A 17,421-nucleotide genomic window follows, 5' to 3' on the forward strand; every position below is an offset into this window, starting at 1 on the left:
TGTGTAACACCAATAATTCATGGATTTGTGGAATGAAGTATTAGCAGCAGTATAAAATACATGTAAGCCACAACCTGTATTTTTCCCTGTTACGTTAGTTAAAATGAAAACAGATGTAATGAAGATCTAGAAAAATCTGAATTATCATTCAAATAAAAGATGTTTAATCTAACTTGTAAATAACAAGCACTCCCCTTTTTTGTGAAGATGCTTCAGACAATAGCTGCCAATCAAAATTCAGTTATTTATGCAGCATGAACTCCCTTAAAACAACATTGTCAAACATTCAAATTATAAATACAAGACCTCCCGTGCATCGTAAGACAAGCTGAAAATCCTCATAATGTAAACAACACTTAGTTTTCCTAGCTTTTTGTAAGTTACACTGCAAGAAACTGTCCTTTCTCTAACCTAAATCCCAGATTTGAAAAATGTCAAGAGTGGCAGAGAATAGAAATAATTATTGAGCTGCTTGATATCAACGCTGTGGCCACAGAATGATTCCCAGTGTCTACCCAGCACGAAACCTGCCACTACAGCTACTAACATCACTGGCAAAGTTGTCAACAACTGAATGGCTTGATGATTTAATGCTTTTCTCCCCCATGAAGAAAAAGTGCTTTAGAGCAGTACTGACATCACAGATAGGCTCTAGCAAGGAGGCTTATGTGTACTGCTTGCTATGTGACTATCTGCAAACACAATGAAAGATCTTCCCCTCAGGAGTACAAATTATCTTTCAGTAATATTGTTTTATTTATTTTGAATCCCTTCATAAGATCATGGGGAGGCAGCAACATGTAAAATTAAGGCTGGGATGACTTAAGAGCTTTTCCTCTTACAAGCTGTTTTAAAAGTCTGCTGCCCTCGTGTCAAACATGCTTTGAATAACTGGAAGAAACAGGTGATTTACAAAGGAAGTCAACTGGTTACTCTGTAGTGACTGAACAATATGATTTGATAGTGGTCCTTGTTATAGAAGGTTCACTCTGAAACAAAATGAGCGAAGACGAGCAGTCGCACATGAAAGCTTTCCTAGGGAAAGAAACACTTCAAAAATCCATTCCATCCATTAACACAACACTGGCAACGCTCAGTGGCTGTGTTTACAAAGCAAGTTACACTATGATTATATTGTCCCGTTTCTTTCTCTATTACTCTATAATTTATTTATACTGTACCATTTCTGGTATATACTTAGAATATGTATAGTGAACAACACTCGTGTAAAATCTGTAAGTGTCACTCAAGAAATCCCCAGTAGATGGCTTCCATGCATAAACTTGCAATTAACTTCTGGAGTCAAGCAAGGATCTTTCAGAAAACCTGGCTCAAAGTATTTTTAGACTTAGACTCAATGGATTAATATAAAAAAGTAACCACCTGCACATCTATCGTTTTCATGAACTATACATGCTCCACAAAGAGAAAGTTAACAGCTGCAACTGGTTTGCTGGGACCACACCAAAAAACGACAAAAGGAAAGAGAAATACAATTTATTATAAAACATGTTGAAATAGCAATGACTTAGCTGACTTACTGCTCTGCTGTTCTAGGCAGAACAAAATGTGACTGAATGCTCTCAGGAAAGCCAAAACAAAACTACAGCATAAGTATGTTGCCGCACTAAAATCGCTTTCTCTTGATAATTTCTGGTTTCCAGCTGACAGGATGAGTTTCTTCAGTCTAAAGGGAAGAAAGAGAAATCTTGTAAGGATTATTTTTAACTTGAAATTAACTTGTAATTAGGGTTTAGTTGCAAATATTACTCACATTGTATATATACTCTATTTCATACGTAAGACTTTAATTACCTAATCTACTGCGCAAGTAATTTACTCATATGAAATTTTATACCATTCCACTCTCTGAAGTATGTTACTTGTTCTAGTGGTGGTTGTTGGGTTGGGTTTTTTTCTCCCACAACAAGGATAAAAATCAGGTTGCCAACGGCATTTCAGAAACACTGCAGTGATCAAAGCATAGGAACAGGAATTCCAGAGACAGTCCTTCCAGCAATATCTGTATCAGTATCGGCAGATGTCATAGTCCAGTTTGCCCAATGGCAAAATGGTAAAACTTTCCTTATTCCTTTATATCCAAGAGTTGCTCCGAGTCTAACTCAATGCAAAAATTCCAAGGTTTAAAAAAAAATATCCTTACATCCTTTATATTGAAGACATATTCTGATAAACTATACAATAATCTACTGTCTTCTCCATTAGTAAATGGATTCAGATTTGAGATTAAGTTTTAAAATAAGCTATTTATTCTGAAGTATAAAAGCTGTCAAGGCAAATGACTAATCTAGATAATATACAGAAGTACAATAAATCTTTAAAATGTAATCTTTCTTCTAATTCCCATGTTTTAAACAATACAGCTACACACAGTTCCCTATTGGATTCAAAACGCAATGTACATTACTGTATTAGATTTCTCCACGCCTCATCACACAGGACTTCTGCAGAAGAGTTGACAGACCTGGGACTTGTACTATAGTACAGTGTAAGAAATCAGGAATGCAGAAACTAGCTACTGTCCTTTTAACTTCATTACATACACATTGCTTTCAAACTTCAAAAAAATGGATTACACAAGCCTGTGCACGTTCCTTGCTGATATGTGTTGTATTTGTTCAAAATGTTTTGATTTCATGAAAATACATTAAAAAGACACTTTGACATACCGCAGTATCATCTTCTTTGTATACTTTTATGGTTTTGTCAGCTTCAGCAGTTAGCAATCTGCTTTCTGACTGATCAAAAACACAAGCAAATATTCCAGATTCACTGTCCAAAGAGCCTGGCTGCACAGCTGCGTGTACCCTCTGGAAATTGTATCCAGTTCTCCAGTCCCAAAGATGCATAGTACCATTATCAGCTAGAACAAACAAACAAACTTACTTAGTTATTTTAACCAGTTGATTTCTATTGGTTTTCTAAAACAGTATCATGAAAAACTAATTAATACACCAGGAATACATCAGCTATAACATTGATTTAGAATAGCTCAGTACACCCTACAAGTTTTATTATTTTCTACTGGATTTTTTCTTAGTTAAGGCCGATCTTGTTTAAGGCAGTTAATGGAAGCTTCCTCCGAATGTCATCCAATTTTGCATCAGATAACCCAGACAGAGATGACAGACTACATTACAAGGCAAGTGCAGCAAGTTGCTTTGCAGGGACTGTAAGTACTGGCATTCTGTGTATCAAGCTCCCTCTTCGGTAGCTCCACTAAAGCTGAACAGAGGCATCACCCTGTCAAAAAGATTACAGACATTAACGAGTCTGTAATGGGAAATCAGCTTAACGTTTGCAGATGTTCTATTTCAAGTAAAGTTTAAATCACTGCCAGTATTTCTGCTATTGGCATCAGCTACAGGGTATTCGCAGCAATCTGAACTCCATATTCAGAAGGATGCGCTCAATGTAATTTTTCAGGTACAAAACCCAGCAGGCTTCCAAAGCACTACCCAGCCAAATCAGATCTATTAAAAACTTCTCCACAGCTGCCAGCTAGAAAAGAAATCCAGATATTTCAAGACAGGTGTTTCTACAGTAAAATACTCTAAGGTAACTTCAACTCATTTTCATTCAGCACCAACTTCTTTGAAGTTGCTGTAGACAGTACAAAGATGTAAAGAGGAGAAAACCAATATTCAAATTTTATTTTTTTAAAAAAGTCTCAAATAATATTACTAAAACGTGAGGGGGTTTTATGCAGAGAAGGAACAAGTTTTTCTAGAGCCTCAACTACCACTAACACAAAACAGTCCTACAAAGACTTCTGAAAAGTGTCTTCAAAATAATATAGAAATATGAGCCCAGTCCAGTACTTTGTCAAGTTCTTGTTCTCACTATGAATGTGCCCATTGTCAAAAGGAGCTTTATCCAAGTTTTAAAATCAAGGGCTCCCTTTATACATCCTTGAAAACATGACCAGGGTAAGCTGACAATATAAGTTATCTTCCAACTCCTGCTTAGCTCATTCCCACCTTGTTCCACATCCTTACCCTAGAGGGCATGCTGTATCCAGTGGGACCAAGAGCACATGGGACCAAATGCACTTCAGTGTTCCAAAGTGTAACTTAACTTTTACTTTTTTTTTTTTAATGCTCTGGTTACAAACATAGATATGTTTTTCATAAGTATCTGTTGCTGCAAATTCATGGATCTGTCTTAAACTGGTTTATCATGTAAAATGCTGTGAATTGAGTCCCATCCTTGTTTACAACTACCCAAAAGAATAGACAAGCAAAACCAAGAGGTGAAAACTCAGGCTCTGTAAATCATGTGGAGCAATACTGTCTAGCCTCCTAATTCACTTGCCTCTGGCTGCCAGAGCTCTCTCAGGACAATCTTGTAATTAAACAACTGGTTTAGGACCTCAGAGATTTGGGTTTAAGCTCCTGATTTGACTGTTTTCCCATGCAATCTTGGACCATTTCTCTAGAGCTCAGCTCTTGAGTTGTAAAATTAGCACTTCCTTTTTCCATACTGTTTACTTATTTCCTGTTTATAACAGCATCTACATTAAAAACACACTTACCATCTCCCTACTACGTATCACAATGACTTAATGGAAAGATCTGAATCCAGTTGGGATTTCTAGAAGGTACTTTCAAAAAAGCTTGTCACTAAAAAAGGCCTACATACATGCTTTGTCTTATCCAAACAAAACTCTCAGAAACATCACAGATTATAGTTCTAGTAACACATACTTCCAATAAAATATTTTTAATTATGGTGCTTGGGTAACTAATATGAAAAATGCTACCAAAAATTAATCATGATCAGATACAGTAAGCATTCAGGATTCTCCTCCCACCCCCACCACACAGACATGTGACTACAAACTAATAGCTCTAGGACTTTGGGGGCTCACAGGCCACTAGCAATACTCTAACATATCAGATGATTCTTAAATTCTTGAAGCTTTTGAGTGAAAGAATTAAATCCAGGTGTCACAACAGAAAAAAAAAATCTTCCCACAGGCACTGGAGCCAAGTGGTTAGTTTCTTAATTTCAGGACACAAACATACAATGTCACTAAGTAAGCACGGGTTTGATTCACAGAGCCAAAGAAAATTTGGAGATTAGCTATCAATCTTTTAAACACAAAGATAACATCAGAAAAAGTGTGCAAGAAACTTTGAGACAACTGAACCAATGCACTTGTGCTGCATAAAGAACAGGGAAGAGTTCACATTTAAATGGTACAGCAAGCTTTAGCAAGGTGTTCCTATATCCTCTATCCATTCTCACAGCATCAGCACGTTACTAAGAGAAGCCAAAGAATCAGATGTCTTCCAGGCAGCTTCCAGTTCCCACACAACTCCTGAGGGGACACGAATGATGAAGAGATTCATAGAGGATGGACTCTGCAGCCTTGCGGCAGCAGCCAACTAAGAGGAGGAAACCTCTTCCTTGCAGCACATCACAAGTCCTTTCAAGTGCATTTTTGTGCATGCAGCTCTGACACCCAAGACAGAAGTGGCCCTACTCACTATGAAATGACATTGTATGCTGTAGCAGGATTATAGGCCCAGATAAAGGAAAGCTCAGTGAACATCTTCGTCCAAGGACCTCCAGCCATACATACACAGAGCGAGAGGGGAAACAGGAGCATATACTTCTCATTTTTACCTCCTGAGACCAGAACACCATCAGAATTTACAGCCAGCGTGTTGATAATAGCATTGTGACCAGAGAGGTTCTGAATGAAGTTTCCATCTGGGAACTTCCACTGCTTAATATTATCTGGAGAACCAGATGCAAACGTGTAACTGAAAGAAAATAAGCACAGTATATTAAAGTTCAAAATAGCTGTAGAAATGGCAAACATCCTTCATTGAAACTACTGTTAAAAGCTAGTTTCAAAGTTACTTAATACTAAAACTGCTTTTCTGACATTTTCACTTCACATAAAATGAAGCAATTTTATGAAAGTCATGAATTACCTATTTCTGTTTCCTTTCTGTTCCACAGACTAGCTAAATAGAAATCCTATGCCATATAGGATTTTTAATATGCAAACAAATATTAAATATGCACATTAATTTCTTGTCAGTTGTTATTCTGGCAAATTTTCAGGGCATTATCAGCAAAGGTATCACAAAAAAAGCAAACCCCAAACAAAAAACCCCAGTATTAGCTAGTCTTCCAAAACTACACAGCCAAAGATAAAGCACTGCAAAAAAACTGAACTATAAAAGATAATTTGTTACTGAGTTACCCTGTAATAATCAATTCCCTCATTTTAACATATGCAAGCAGTTACAAAGGTTATTTAGGTGGCACATGCAAAAGACTGTAAGAATACTTTCAACCGTCAAAATGTCTAAGCAATTTGACTACTTAATAGATCCTTGAATTAAAAAAAATAGTAATAGTACAAAATACTGAAATATTACAATATAGAAATTGCAAAATATAAAAAAAGTCTAGGCTGACAGTTGCTACTGCTTGATAAAAACACTTGAAGTTTGTTTTCAAACAGGTATGACAGATGAAACAAACCAGATTTTTTTTTCAGCATATAAATAAAACTAGGACATTTCTCTACTATAGCTAACAAGCATATCACAAGATTTTTACAGTTTTTCAAGCACACAGATTGGATCAGAATTTATTCATATCAAAGATTCTGAATTTATGCACTAACAAAATTTAATTTTAAAATACTAAAAGTGCAGAAGTATTGCAGTTCTACGTGAATTCCTTTTCTACATTGTTTTCATGGGGATTTATCTGAACAAGCACCAGTTAATGCATCAAAATGTAGCATCTAAATTCAGAGCACTTCCATCAACACCTGCTTCAAAGATTAAATATTCACAAGAAATTTAAGGCCAGTTATATTGCAATGTCTTGTGCAGTGAAGCACATTCAATAAAAATCCCTTAGTTTTTCACATTATTATGCCCCACCATTCTAAATCATCACTGACATTGGCTTTGCTGTCACACCCAACGTTCCGAACTGTGAAAGTGTAAAACAATGAGGAAGACTTACTGTCTTGGATGTAGCACTACTGCTCTTACAGATTTCTTGTGATTTGTTAAAGTAACACGAGTTTTTCCTGCCACTAAATCCCAGAGCCGTATGGTAGTATCATGACTGCCTACAATGAAAAGTAAATAAAAAACTAGTAGAAATCACCATATCAATTTATCACCATTAATTTAACAAGGCAACCAAAACTTAATATGCAATAGAGAAAAATATTATGCTTGTTATAAAAATATGATATTAACACCACCTCAGATGAGAAAGATGCTGTGTTGTAATAGTCTTTTTATACAGTTTGAAATTCAACAACTAAGTAGTTACGCAAAGGGAAAGATGATGCACTTTGTATTTAACCATGGTACTGGACTCTTCTTAACTGAACTAGGAGAACTGTGAAATAGCACAGAAAATGCAAGTCTCAATACATATTAAACAAAACCCGTAAACACCAGCAACAAAGGCAGTGCAGAAAAACATTCAAACAATGCATAGCTACATTTGCTTAAACATACCAGTAATACTATGAAATAACCATTGCATGGCCCATTTTAAGTAGAAAACTAGTAAGTGAAATTGAGTAAGTTAACAAAATTATCATCATGAACCTCACAATTACTGAAAAAATACATTAATGATTAGGTTTTTCAATTACTTGTGAAGCCATGCCCGCTATACCTGTAATAATTTGTGGTTCTGCAGCTTGGCACTTCACTGTTGCTACCGCATTTGTGTGTCCTGATAGTGTGTGCACACTGGCTTTCGTCCTTACATCCCAAATCTATGAATTCAAAGTCAGTCAGTCAGTCAGGGGTCAGTAACAGGTGCATATTCAACTTATTTTAGGCACTATTATTGTTTATAATTTATACATTTAGGCTGTATTTTTCATCCAACAATTCACCACACAACTGCCTCAGCTGGCAAATTTCAAAGGGAGCAAAGAGCCTGGCACTGAATTTCCAGACATACAAGTAACAAATTCACCATAAGAACCATACCATCTTCTAAATACTAAGTGATCCCATATATACACTATGTAGTCTACCTACTAAATTAAGAAATAAAACATCCTGAATTGATGCATTTTTGTGTATTTGCGTTTCAGTTTTATCAACAATGGAAGACAAAGCTAACATAAATGATCTTAGGATTTTCATTTTGATTCATGTTAACATTTGGTAAGTATTCACTTTTACAAATGGAAGACATTGAAACAGAATGACATATTAAGATGTTAAAAGGTAACAATGCTATACTTACTCGCGCTGTTGAATCTCTGCTGCACGTTACCAGTACATCTATTGTTGGATGCAAGTCTAAACCATAGACAGCACTTAGATGACCATGGTAATGCCTGATAACCTAGATGAAAACACACACACTAAACTGGATATTTGAAAGAACATTCAAAATGCTTTTTATATTTGCCACTATCAATGAATTCAAATAAAAGAAATGACAACTTACCTTATTGTATTCAAGATCCCAGCATTTCACTTGTTTATCTTCTCCACAAGAGAAGAGGTATGGACTTCTTGCACTTACTATCACCCCTCGTACAGTACTGATGTGTCCCGTCAAAGACAATTTCAATTTGCCACTAGCGAGGTCCCAAATCTGCACCAAAATAGGTATTTTGAGGTAGACAGGTAAAAGCTACACAGTGATAGTCTGGGTGAAGAGCCCAGAGAAAATGCAGCAGGATCAGTTACAAGTTTAAAATTACAATAACAAACATTTGATCTCCGGCTCTTGCCATGTAGTAAGTGAAATCTCAAAAAGTATCAACAAATCCTTTATGACTAGGCAATAAAATAATACAGGTAGTAAAAATGTTCCGCAGTTCATTATTCTGCAAGCACTAACCAAGAATTTGTTTCCAAGGGCTGAAGACTTTTTTTTAAATAAAAAGAGAACACAAAAAACACCAAGCCCCCACAAACTATGTCAGTGATTTCTTCAAACCTCTTACCTTTATGGTTCTGTCAGCAGAGCCAGTTACAAACCACTGATTTCCTGGTTCTACTGCAATACATCTCACCCAGCCCAGGTGACCACTGATAACCTTTAGAAAAAACAAACATTTTTCTAAAACTGAAATAATACACATACATCTGTTAATATAATTTTCATTCTCCAACACTGTAACAATATGTTAGTATTCAGCAAGAAATGCATAGTTCCCAAGAAGTCATATGTGAAATTAGCTCTGAAAAGGGCTTGATTTCTACTTTAGCTAAATGAAGAGACTACTGGAAATTTACATGTCATACACCAGACGTGGGGAACTTGCAATACAGAAAGACCCTGCCCCTATAAGCAACTTTTTCAAACCCTTCTGAAGTCTGTAACAATGTGGCTCAACTCTTGAGGCTTTGCAGAGAAAGACTGTATTCAGGCACAAGTTCCTTATGCTGCTATATAATGCTTATACAAAAATAAAGAGCAATTATATAAAATCTGGGCTATTAAATCCCATTGCCATATAATAAATAAAACACCACCACCTCCTTTTCCCCAAATAAGGGGTAATATGAGTTATGTCAGAAACTTTCTGATAACAAAACACTGCAGACTGATCTCACAAGAAAAGCTCTACCAATACACGACTTGCATGCAGCAGTCTTTCTGTTTCTCTAATCTCTCTGAAGTCAGACAACCAAAATCAAAACCTGTATTTGGTTTCACTTGATGTCATATGACACATGCCGTACCACAGCTCATTTCAAAAGATCTAAAAAGCACAAAAGTCCTTAGGCAGAAATACTCTGGAAAGCTAAAGTGGATTCTTCTGACCAGATGAGACCACAAGCCACACAGATTTTAGATAGTGGTCTAATTTCTTCCTAGTCTAGGAACAGAAACAGGCATTTCCATAGGAGAAATCAATGAAATAATTAATTTGAACTATTTTAAGTCCCCATCTGTCATAAATTACTTCAAGCTTAGGAAGACCAGTTAAAATGCAGATGTTAAGCAACAGATGAAACCCACATTTGCTGTTCCAGCTATGCTTCCATTTCCAAATTGCTAGAGCAAGTTTTGTCCTGTTGAGCAAGGATATTGACAGCAAACGTCCACTAAAACTGTTTAAATGTAGAATTAGTACAGTGACTTAAATGATATTTACAGTCTCTCTCCAAAAAGAAAGTGCTCCTAACAAGTACACATTTTTCATTTGTTTACCTTAAAACTCTCAGAAGTTCGTTCTGGTGCCATTTTATTCAAATGGCATTTGCCTTAATTTTTATAGAGCACATTGCAATACTGCTTTATTTAGAAAACCTATATATTCCTTTGAGGTCGAGAGTTTCTTTGAAAAATTACTTTTTGAGGTTAGCCTTAATACCTACACATAGTGCTAGGTTTAGATTCAACAGTGTTAAAACAATACACTTCTGATACTAGAGCATGAGATTTTTAAATATCAAGGAAGGGTGAATATTATCTTAGGAATGTTAGGCTTTCTCAGACAAAGTATGAAGTTGCTTAAATTTCAAAGCAAGAATCAGCTCCTTAGAAAAAAAAAAAAACAACATACACATTCAAACAGTTGCCACCTGAAAAGTTAAAAGATACATATGCTTTCAACAGATATATATGCTTAAGAGACTTTCCCCTTCAACTTAGCTACCTTGCCATACTCATCACCAAAACGTTTAAAGATGACATGAGATTTTGTAGGAATCGCTATTATTATTCCCAAGAAAATTAAAAGGTAAGTTAGACTAATTCAAAAACAAGACTAGAAGTTGAGCAATCTAAACTGCAGACATAATTTCCAATTAAAAGTATTCAGCTGTTTTTCCCCATTTTCATTGCAAGCAGAAGAAGTCTGGCTGATTCAGATACTGACTGCCTTTAAGTGTTTTTGGAGACAATTTCATTACATTAATGTTGCTAGAGTACTACTTTAACACATTACTAGTTTCAAATTTTGCACCTTGCCTTTAGGTTCCTCTACCAAAGAATCTGACTAGAAAGGAAAAAAACAAACTCTAACAGATTTATCATAATACAGCTGCACCTATGTAAACAAAAGTGTAAAATTAATAATATTCACAAAATAATTCACTAAGCAGAAAGAAAAATATGTGTAATCTAATCTCTGCTATTTAAGGGGCGAGTGTTGCAATCACTTTTCATTTGATTTCATTTTTGAGAATGAGAAGAAAAATTATGCTTTGAAGTCTTTATAAAACATAAAATATTGATTTACTTTTACATGCACATTCACGCAATACATTTGTAACTTACTCTGTACAGTTTCCAAGGTGGATGCCACTGAGGTTTGGGCATGGTTGGAGCCTTCTTTGCCATTAACGCAGAATTTTTGTTTCCACCAGCTTCCACCATAGCCTGTAAATTAAAAGGAAGGTTACTCTTACGCTTTGTAACTTACCTCACTGTTTAAAATCTAAAGCCTCTTTGCTCTGACATCGCAACACAGATTAAATTTAGCCAAGCAACACACAACACACAAATTAATCCTGAAGCAATGTGAACACTACCACATTAGATGTGCAACAAACTCACCACAGACACCCCAGGAGGCTGCGAACGCTCAGATATTCCAGCATGTCTGTAAATATCACCCACACCAGCAGCTGTCCGATTTGCATCCAACCTACATTGAATGAAAATAATTGATGAACTGGAATCAACTTTCTTTACCAAGTGATACGGTGTCACAGGGCTGCATCCAGTCAAATATTGCACATCTCCAAGGATGGAGACTCCACAACCTCTCTGAGCAACCTGTTCCAGTGCTGACCATTTCAAGATAAAAGATGCCCACAAACAAAGCCTCACTTTTTTTTCTTTTCTATCTAAAGAGAATTTCCCTTGTTCCAAGTTCTGCCCATTGCCTCACATGACGTCCAAGGGGAAAAAAAAAAAAAGCGTACAGAAAAATTATGCCTGGCCACACTAAAAGTAGTTTCTTTAAACATTTTATAAAACATTCAGAATACACAAAAGTAGCTCTTATCCTGACTTCTGTGTTCTCCCTTGAAATTCCCATATATAACAGAAGTGTTAAGGAAGTAACAAAGCAGTACCTGGACTGAGAAGCAGGAAGCGCTACAGCTAAGGACTGTGCTGCAGATTCACTAGGCATCCTCTGGACCTTAGTATCTGCTGTCAGAGCCACACCTTGGAAAAAAAATAACACAGCAAAAGCAAAGACAACTCTTTAAAAAAAATAATCCAGAAAAGTTTGTTATACAGACACACATATATACATACATCTGCGAACAAGGGCTTGTCACGCTCCTGTAATATTAAATCCCACCATTCAACGACACTGTTCTTCACATGCAAGTCAAATGATCACAATTTTTATTTTGGCCCAAATCCTTTCCAGCTTGATTCTACTACACATGTAGGTACACAATTTCTAGAGTAGAAAACAGTAGGATTCTGTCATTGGAAACTAAAAAAGTAGAAGCAGCATCCATCTTCCTACCCAGCTTCAACTACTATGGAAATCAAAACATTGCAGCAATAAACATGATCTTGAGAAGCATTTGCTAACTTAGGTCCTTTAGTGCTGTTTATTATGCCATGCCTATGTGGCGGTTGGCATCGTGCAGTGGTGTCTGAACTACAAAAGGTTCAGTCCTACTGAAGTGAGAATTTCAGACTACAACTTACGATTTATAACCTCATCCTAAGAACAGCAGATCACTTTTTTTTAATTTAAAAACTCTTTGTTTTTATTTTTTAAATAAGTTTTGGTACAGACCAGTGAATTTCTCCTATTTCTCTATTTCTTTTCCTAACCAAAGTTCTGGCAAAAACAGTATTTGGGACAGATGCTCAGGTTAAAACAAGAAACAACAAAATAAATCTAATTTTTTAACCCTGACATATCTTGATTCTATTACAGGAACACTGAACTTGATGAAACCTCTGTTTTGTCAGCAGAAGCCCTGACCCCGCAGCTAGAGGCAACTATGCACATTTTTTTAATGGCTAAGGGTCCACTGAAGACTCATATTTGCTATCTCAGAAATCACACCACAACAGATTTTTCACTATACTTGTAATAAACTTAAGCACTAACAGTAAAAGATCAGCAGCTAAGACTGAACTGCCACAAGAACAGAGCAGGACTGATCAATACCAGTGACAATTAGTAATGGCCAATGTAACAACACAGAAATGTAGCCCTTCCAAGCACGGACAAAACAAAATGACACTAAAATTATTAGACCCTAATGTCTCTTTCTCAGAACAAGGTAGTAATACCTATAGCTTTCTGCTCTGGTGATGAAAAGCAGGATACATCCCCTCTTGTAATTCAATTTCCTTCAAGCTAGACACCCCCCACATTTGTTCACAACAAAATTCTAAGAGCAGCTCCTGCCACAACACTGGAAGCAGCAGAGACCTGTGGGTCCCTGCAAGTTCTCCAAGAGGCACAATATCAGAGAGGAGATTTCTAGAACATTTTTGTGATGTTACCACAGGCAATGAAATCTCACGTAAATTAAATACCATCTCACAGCAAGCTCACATCCACTGAGGCGTAGTGAGAAGACACTGCATCTGCACCTAAACACTCCTCCTACCTCCTATCCCAGAACACTCATCAGCCACCAAACTCTGTGCCTCAGTACTATGAAAGACCTGAATGGCATTTCCCACTACTATCAGGTATAGATTCACAGCAACAGGAAGACTGCTCCTGCTAGGATGGAGGATGCCTTCTTACAGGAAGCAAAAAAACCCTAGAAAACACTCACAGAATTTTACTTACCAGGCCCAGGTGGGTATGGATGTGTACCAGTTATCATATACTCAAGTTCTTGTCCTAAAGAACAAAATGTTGTATTAATAATTACACTCTATACTGTACTGTAAATTATGTGCTTAAACAGGAAATAAACAGAGCAGGTCATATACATAGCAGAAGCCACCAGCCACCACTTCTAAAGCATTGCACTCAGGCATTTCTTATTTTCATTAATTTGTTCTGGTTATCTCAGTTTTCTAAAACTCAACAGTAAAAAAACATTTTTAAAACGGTGAGGCTACCTCTTACCAAGAGGGCCTCTCAAGAAAAATCCCCATACTGACTTCTGAAGTAAGTATAACAGAAAAGGATCCATGTACACAAATAGCACGCATGTCTGAAAGGTAAGCTAGTCATAACAACTGACTGTTTTACCAGGAAAGGAAAAGGTTCTTTTCTTAGAAGAATTTAATTATCTCTCAACATCTTTCACTTTCAGAATATTTCCAGATAAAATAATATGAGAAAAAAAAAAATCTCAACCAAAATAAGGCAACATTTGGCACTCTTTAGAAGAGATGTTTCCATATGGGATCTACCTAACACGTCCACATTTTATATATAACCAAATATAGACTGAAAAAACCATGCAGATTTAAAACAAAGATTTTCTGGTTTAATAACTGCACAGCAAAAGCAAGTCTGAAAAAATTCTATGAAACAAAATTAAAAACTTAACAGAAGAACTTGTCCTCGACCATCATGAACTTGTAAAAACAAGAAATACATCACTCATCTCTTTCTGGCACTTAAGTATAGCGCATATTCATGTTATCATACAAATTACTCTTTCAACTAATGAATTACTGTAAAAATTCCACAGCATGCTATCACTACTTTGTTAAAACCAACTTCCTCCTTGTTTTGAATCACTTACCTCCTATGGACCTAAGCCAGAAAAAATACCAAACAATCAAAAAAATGTATTTTGATTTCCATATTTATGTCCAGTAGATCAAGAATGGACTGCACTCTTCAGATTCTACACCAGTCAGACTGTTCCAAAAAAAAAATAAGGACAAATATACCTCTAAGAGCAAACTAACCTTGATTTCCAGAATACTGTTTGTGTCCATAGGGATCCCCAGTGTTTGGGCCTCCTTTCTCTCTCAAGTTTTCCTTAAGAGTAGGCATGTGTAACACTGAGCCATACTCTGTACGCAGCTTGACTGCCATCTTTACTTTGTGACTGTTGGAAGACATAACCATAATCCTGATTAGGTTTTGAAATATTCTAAAGGAGGTTTTATATCACATACTTTACAACTCTAATATTTTTCTTACCTGAAGACTATCCTGTTAACTCTATAGAAACATCTGAACTTTTGCCTTGGATGGAGCAATCACTAACATAGTTTAAAACTTCACTGAGTGCAGTACTTACCTTTCTTCATCTAACGGGATAGGCTTGGCATTATCAGCTACAAACATATCATGGGTTCTTTTCAGAGATCTGAACACAAGTGTGTGCACAGAATGCTTCTGCACTTCCTAAAATAAAGAAAAGAATATTTAAATACATTTGGACATAATTAAATGAAAAATTGAAAACTGAAACATAAATTTAACTAAGCTGCAATTTCAGACTTCAGTACTGTTAGATGACATAGCGCTATTTAGTTAACAGAAAACACCACTCTTCTTGAAAACTAAAACAATGTTATGTGTTAATTGTTCTAATGCAATATTTACTCAAAATAACACTCCCTTTCTTGGAAACTGCCAGGACTTTGAAAAGCAAGACAAAAACTTTGATCAAACTTTCTGCACTGGCATCTACATGACAAATCCATGAGCGTGCAAGCTTTTTCCCCTCAACCTTTCCAGTTCTGTTTTTCTATGTAGACAATAAAGTATCCAATTCTGAAAACACTCCTGTAAATTTTACTTCACTACCACCACAAGGGCAATCATCAGCTTCTGTGCACGGTGCCACTTTACATAAGCACAGAACAGTTTGGGATCAAACTTGACAAAACTGGTCTTCCTTTTATAATTTCTGTTTGTTACTATAAGCAAAAACACACTTAAAATCCCATTCAGGAACTAAAAAGCAAAATTAAAAACCTATTAACTTATATAGAGTATTTGCTTATAAACAGCACAATTTATTTTGTTATTACTATCTTCCTCCCAACAGACAAAAAAGAAATCATTAGAAAGCTGACCCTCCTTGCTTAGGGACAAAGCCAAAACTCTCCGCATGACTGTACATCTCTTTTGGCACTGGGTATCACTCAACTGCCCAGCCTTCAAGATTCATTACACAGATGCTTTCCCTGTTAAGCCCTCTAAGCTCAAGTTTTCCTGCCCTGGAAATTGTTTCTCTGCTCACTGACCCATTTTGCAGTGGCTGTCACCCTCTTAACTCTGCAGCACCTACACAAAGGTTTTTGCCCTGGCTCAGCAGCTCCTGCAAGGTCCAGGTATTAAGTGAAAAAACCCCCCAACCAACATTTGGAGTTGAGTTAGGAATTTCATACATCTGAAGAAAGAGATAAAAATTACAGCAGCTAATTACTGTTGAATAGTAATTAGCAGCTGTTGAAATCACCACAATGGTAGTAGTTAACACAGTGGCTCCCCAATAGGGAAGAAGCATCTACAAGTATTTTTTGACAGATGCTCTTCTGCAAAAAAACACTAATAACGTTGCATGGGGCAGCAGCCTTTGCATCTTCTTACATACTCCTGCCAACACCACCTGCTTTTCGACATGCATTATATTCACCCCACGGGCTATAAAACAGGCGGCCTTCTGCCCAGCTTCACTTCTAAGCCCTCACCAAAAAAGCGGCCTTTTCACCGCCTAGCTGACAAAGCCAGTAAGCCACCGGAGGCTGGGCAGCACAGCATCACTTCCCCAGAGCCCAGCACCAATTCTGCACCCGGTAATCGGTCTGGCAAAGCAACACGGCTCCCTGCTCCTGCCCCGGACCCACGGAGTGCCACAACCCGCACCACGGCCACCCGAGGCAGAGCCCGCAGCCCTCACCCCGCCGAGAAACGCCCCTCTCGCCTCCTGCGGGCCATTCGCTGCCCCCGAGGCGGAGCGGGGGGGGAGGACTAGGAAGACCTATCCCCACAGCGGCGCTTTCGCACCGAGGGGGATGCCAGGGTGGGGACGCGGCCCGGCGATCCGCACACGCCTCCCCCCCGCCCGGCCCCAAACCGCCCCGCTGCCCCAGCCGCGCTCCCCAGTCTCTCCCAGGGCGCCCCAGCAGCGGGGCTGGGAGGCCGCGAGGGGCCCAGCGGCGGGGCGTGCCGACCTCCCCCCCTCCCGGCCCTCACCTCCACCATGGCGCCGGCCAACCCCACCGCCACGGCGCTGCCCCGGCCGCTATGGAGCCGCTTCCGGCGCCTGCCCCGCGCCGCACCGGCAGTGACGCATGGCGGGAGCGCGCAAGGGGCGGGCAGTGAAGGCGGATGGGGCGGGGCTTACCCCCCCCGGCCGCCGGCGGATGGTTCAATACCCGCCGGCGCCGTCCGAGCGTGCGGCGTGGGGTGGGACCCCGCGGCGGGCGAGTCCGTGGGAGGGCTGCAGTGCCGGGCAGCGGCCGGGAGAGCGCAATGTTCAGCTGTGCGAAAGGCGCCCGGTGTTCCAC

The 17,421-nt window shown here is 38.2% G+C and overlaps 1 protein-coding gene across 1 annotated transcript; it reads right to left on the reverse strand.

Moving 5' to 3' along the window:
* Nucleotides 1-1,481: 1,481 nt before the first annotated feature.
* On the reverse strand, nucleotides 1,482-17,238 carry PLRG1 (pleiotropic regulator 1). Its single transcript, XM_080385020.1, has 15 exons — nucleotides 17,108-17,238; nucleotides 15,201-15,307; nucleotides 14,863-15,005; nucleotides 13,781-13,834; nucleotides 12,078-12,171; nucleotides 11,554-11,644; nucleotides 11,275-11,376; nucleotides 8,990-9,082; nucleotides 8,485-8,634; nucleotides 8,278-8,379; nucleotides 7,693-7,795; nucleotides 7,021-7,129; nucleotides 5,653-5,792; nucleotides 2,691-2,884; nucleotides 1,482-1,687 (listed from the first exon to the last, which is right to left on the reverse strand). The coding sequence occupies exons 1-15, from the start codon at nucleotides 17,114-17,116 to the stop codon at nucleotides 1,628-1,630; spliced, it is 1,551 nt and encodes a 516-aa protein (XP_080241146.1). The 5' UTR covers nucleotides 17,117-17,238; the 3' UTR covers nucleotides 1,482-1,627.
* Between the last annotated feature and the right edge of the window lie 183 nt (nucleotides 17,239-17,421).

The sequence above is a fragment of the Falco punctatus genome, assembly GCF_963210335.1.
Source record: "Falco punctatus genome assembly, chromosome: 1".
Classification (NCBI taxonomy): domain Eukaryota; kingdom Metazoa; phylum Chordata; class Aves; order Falconiformes; family Falconidae; genus Falco; species Falco punctatus.

Bases quoted from the DNA above. Each gene is read 5' to 3' on its own strand.
- PLRG1 (XM_080385020.1), bottom strand. The intron at 15,006-15,200 runs GTAAGTACTGCA...GTCTTCCAACAG, and splicing joins ATCCCGTTAGATGAAGAAAG to TCACAAAGTAAAGATGGCAG. The intron at 8,380-8,484 runs GTAAGTTGTCAT...GTTTTCATCTAG, and splicing joins GGGATCTTGAATACAATAAG to GTTATCAGGCATTACCATGG.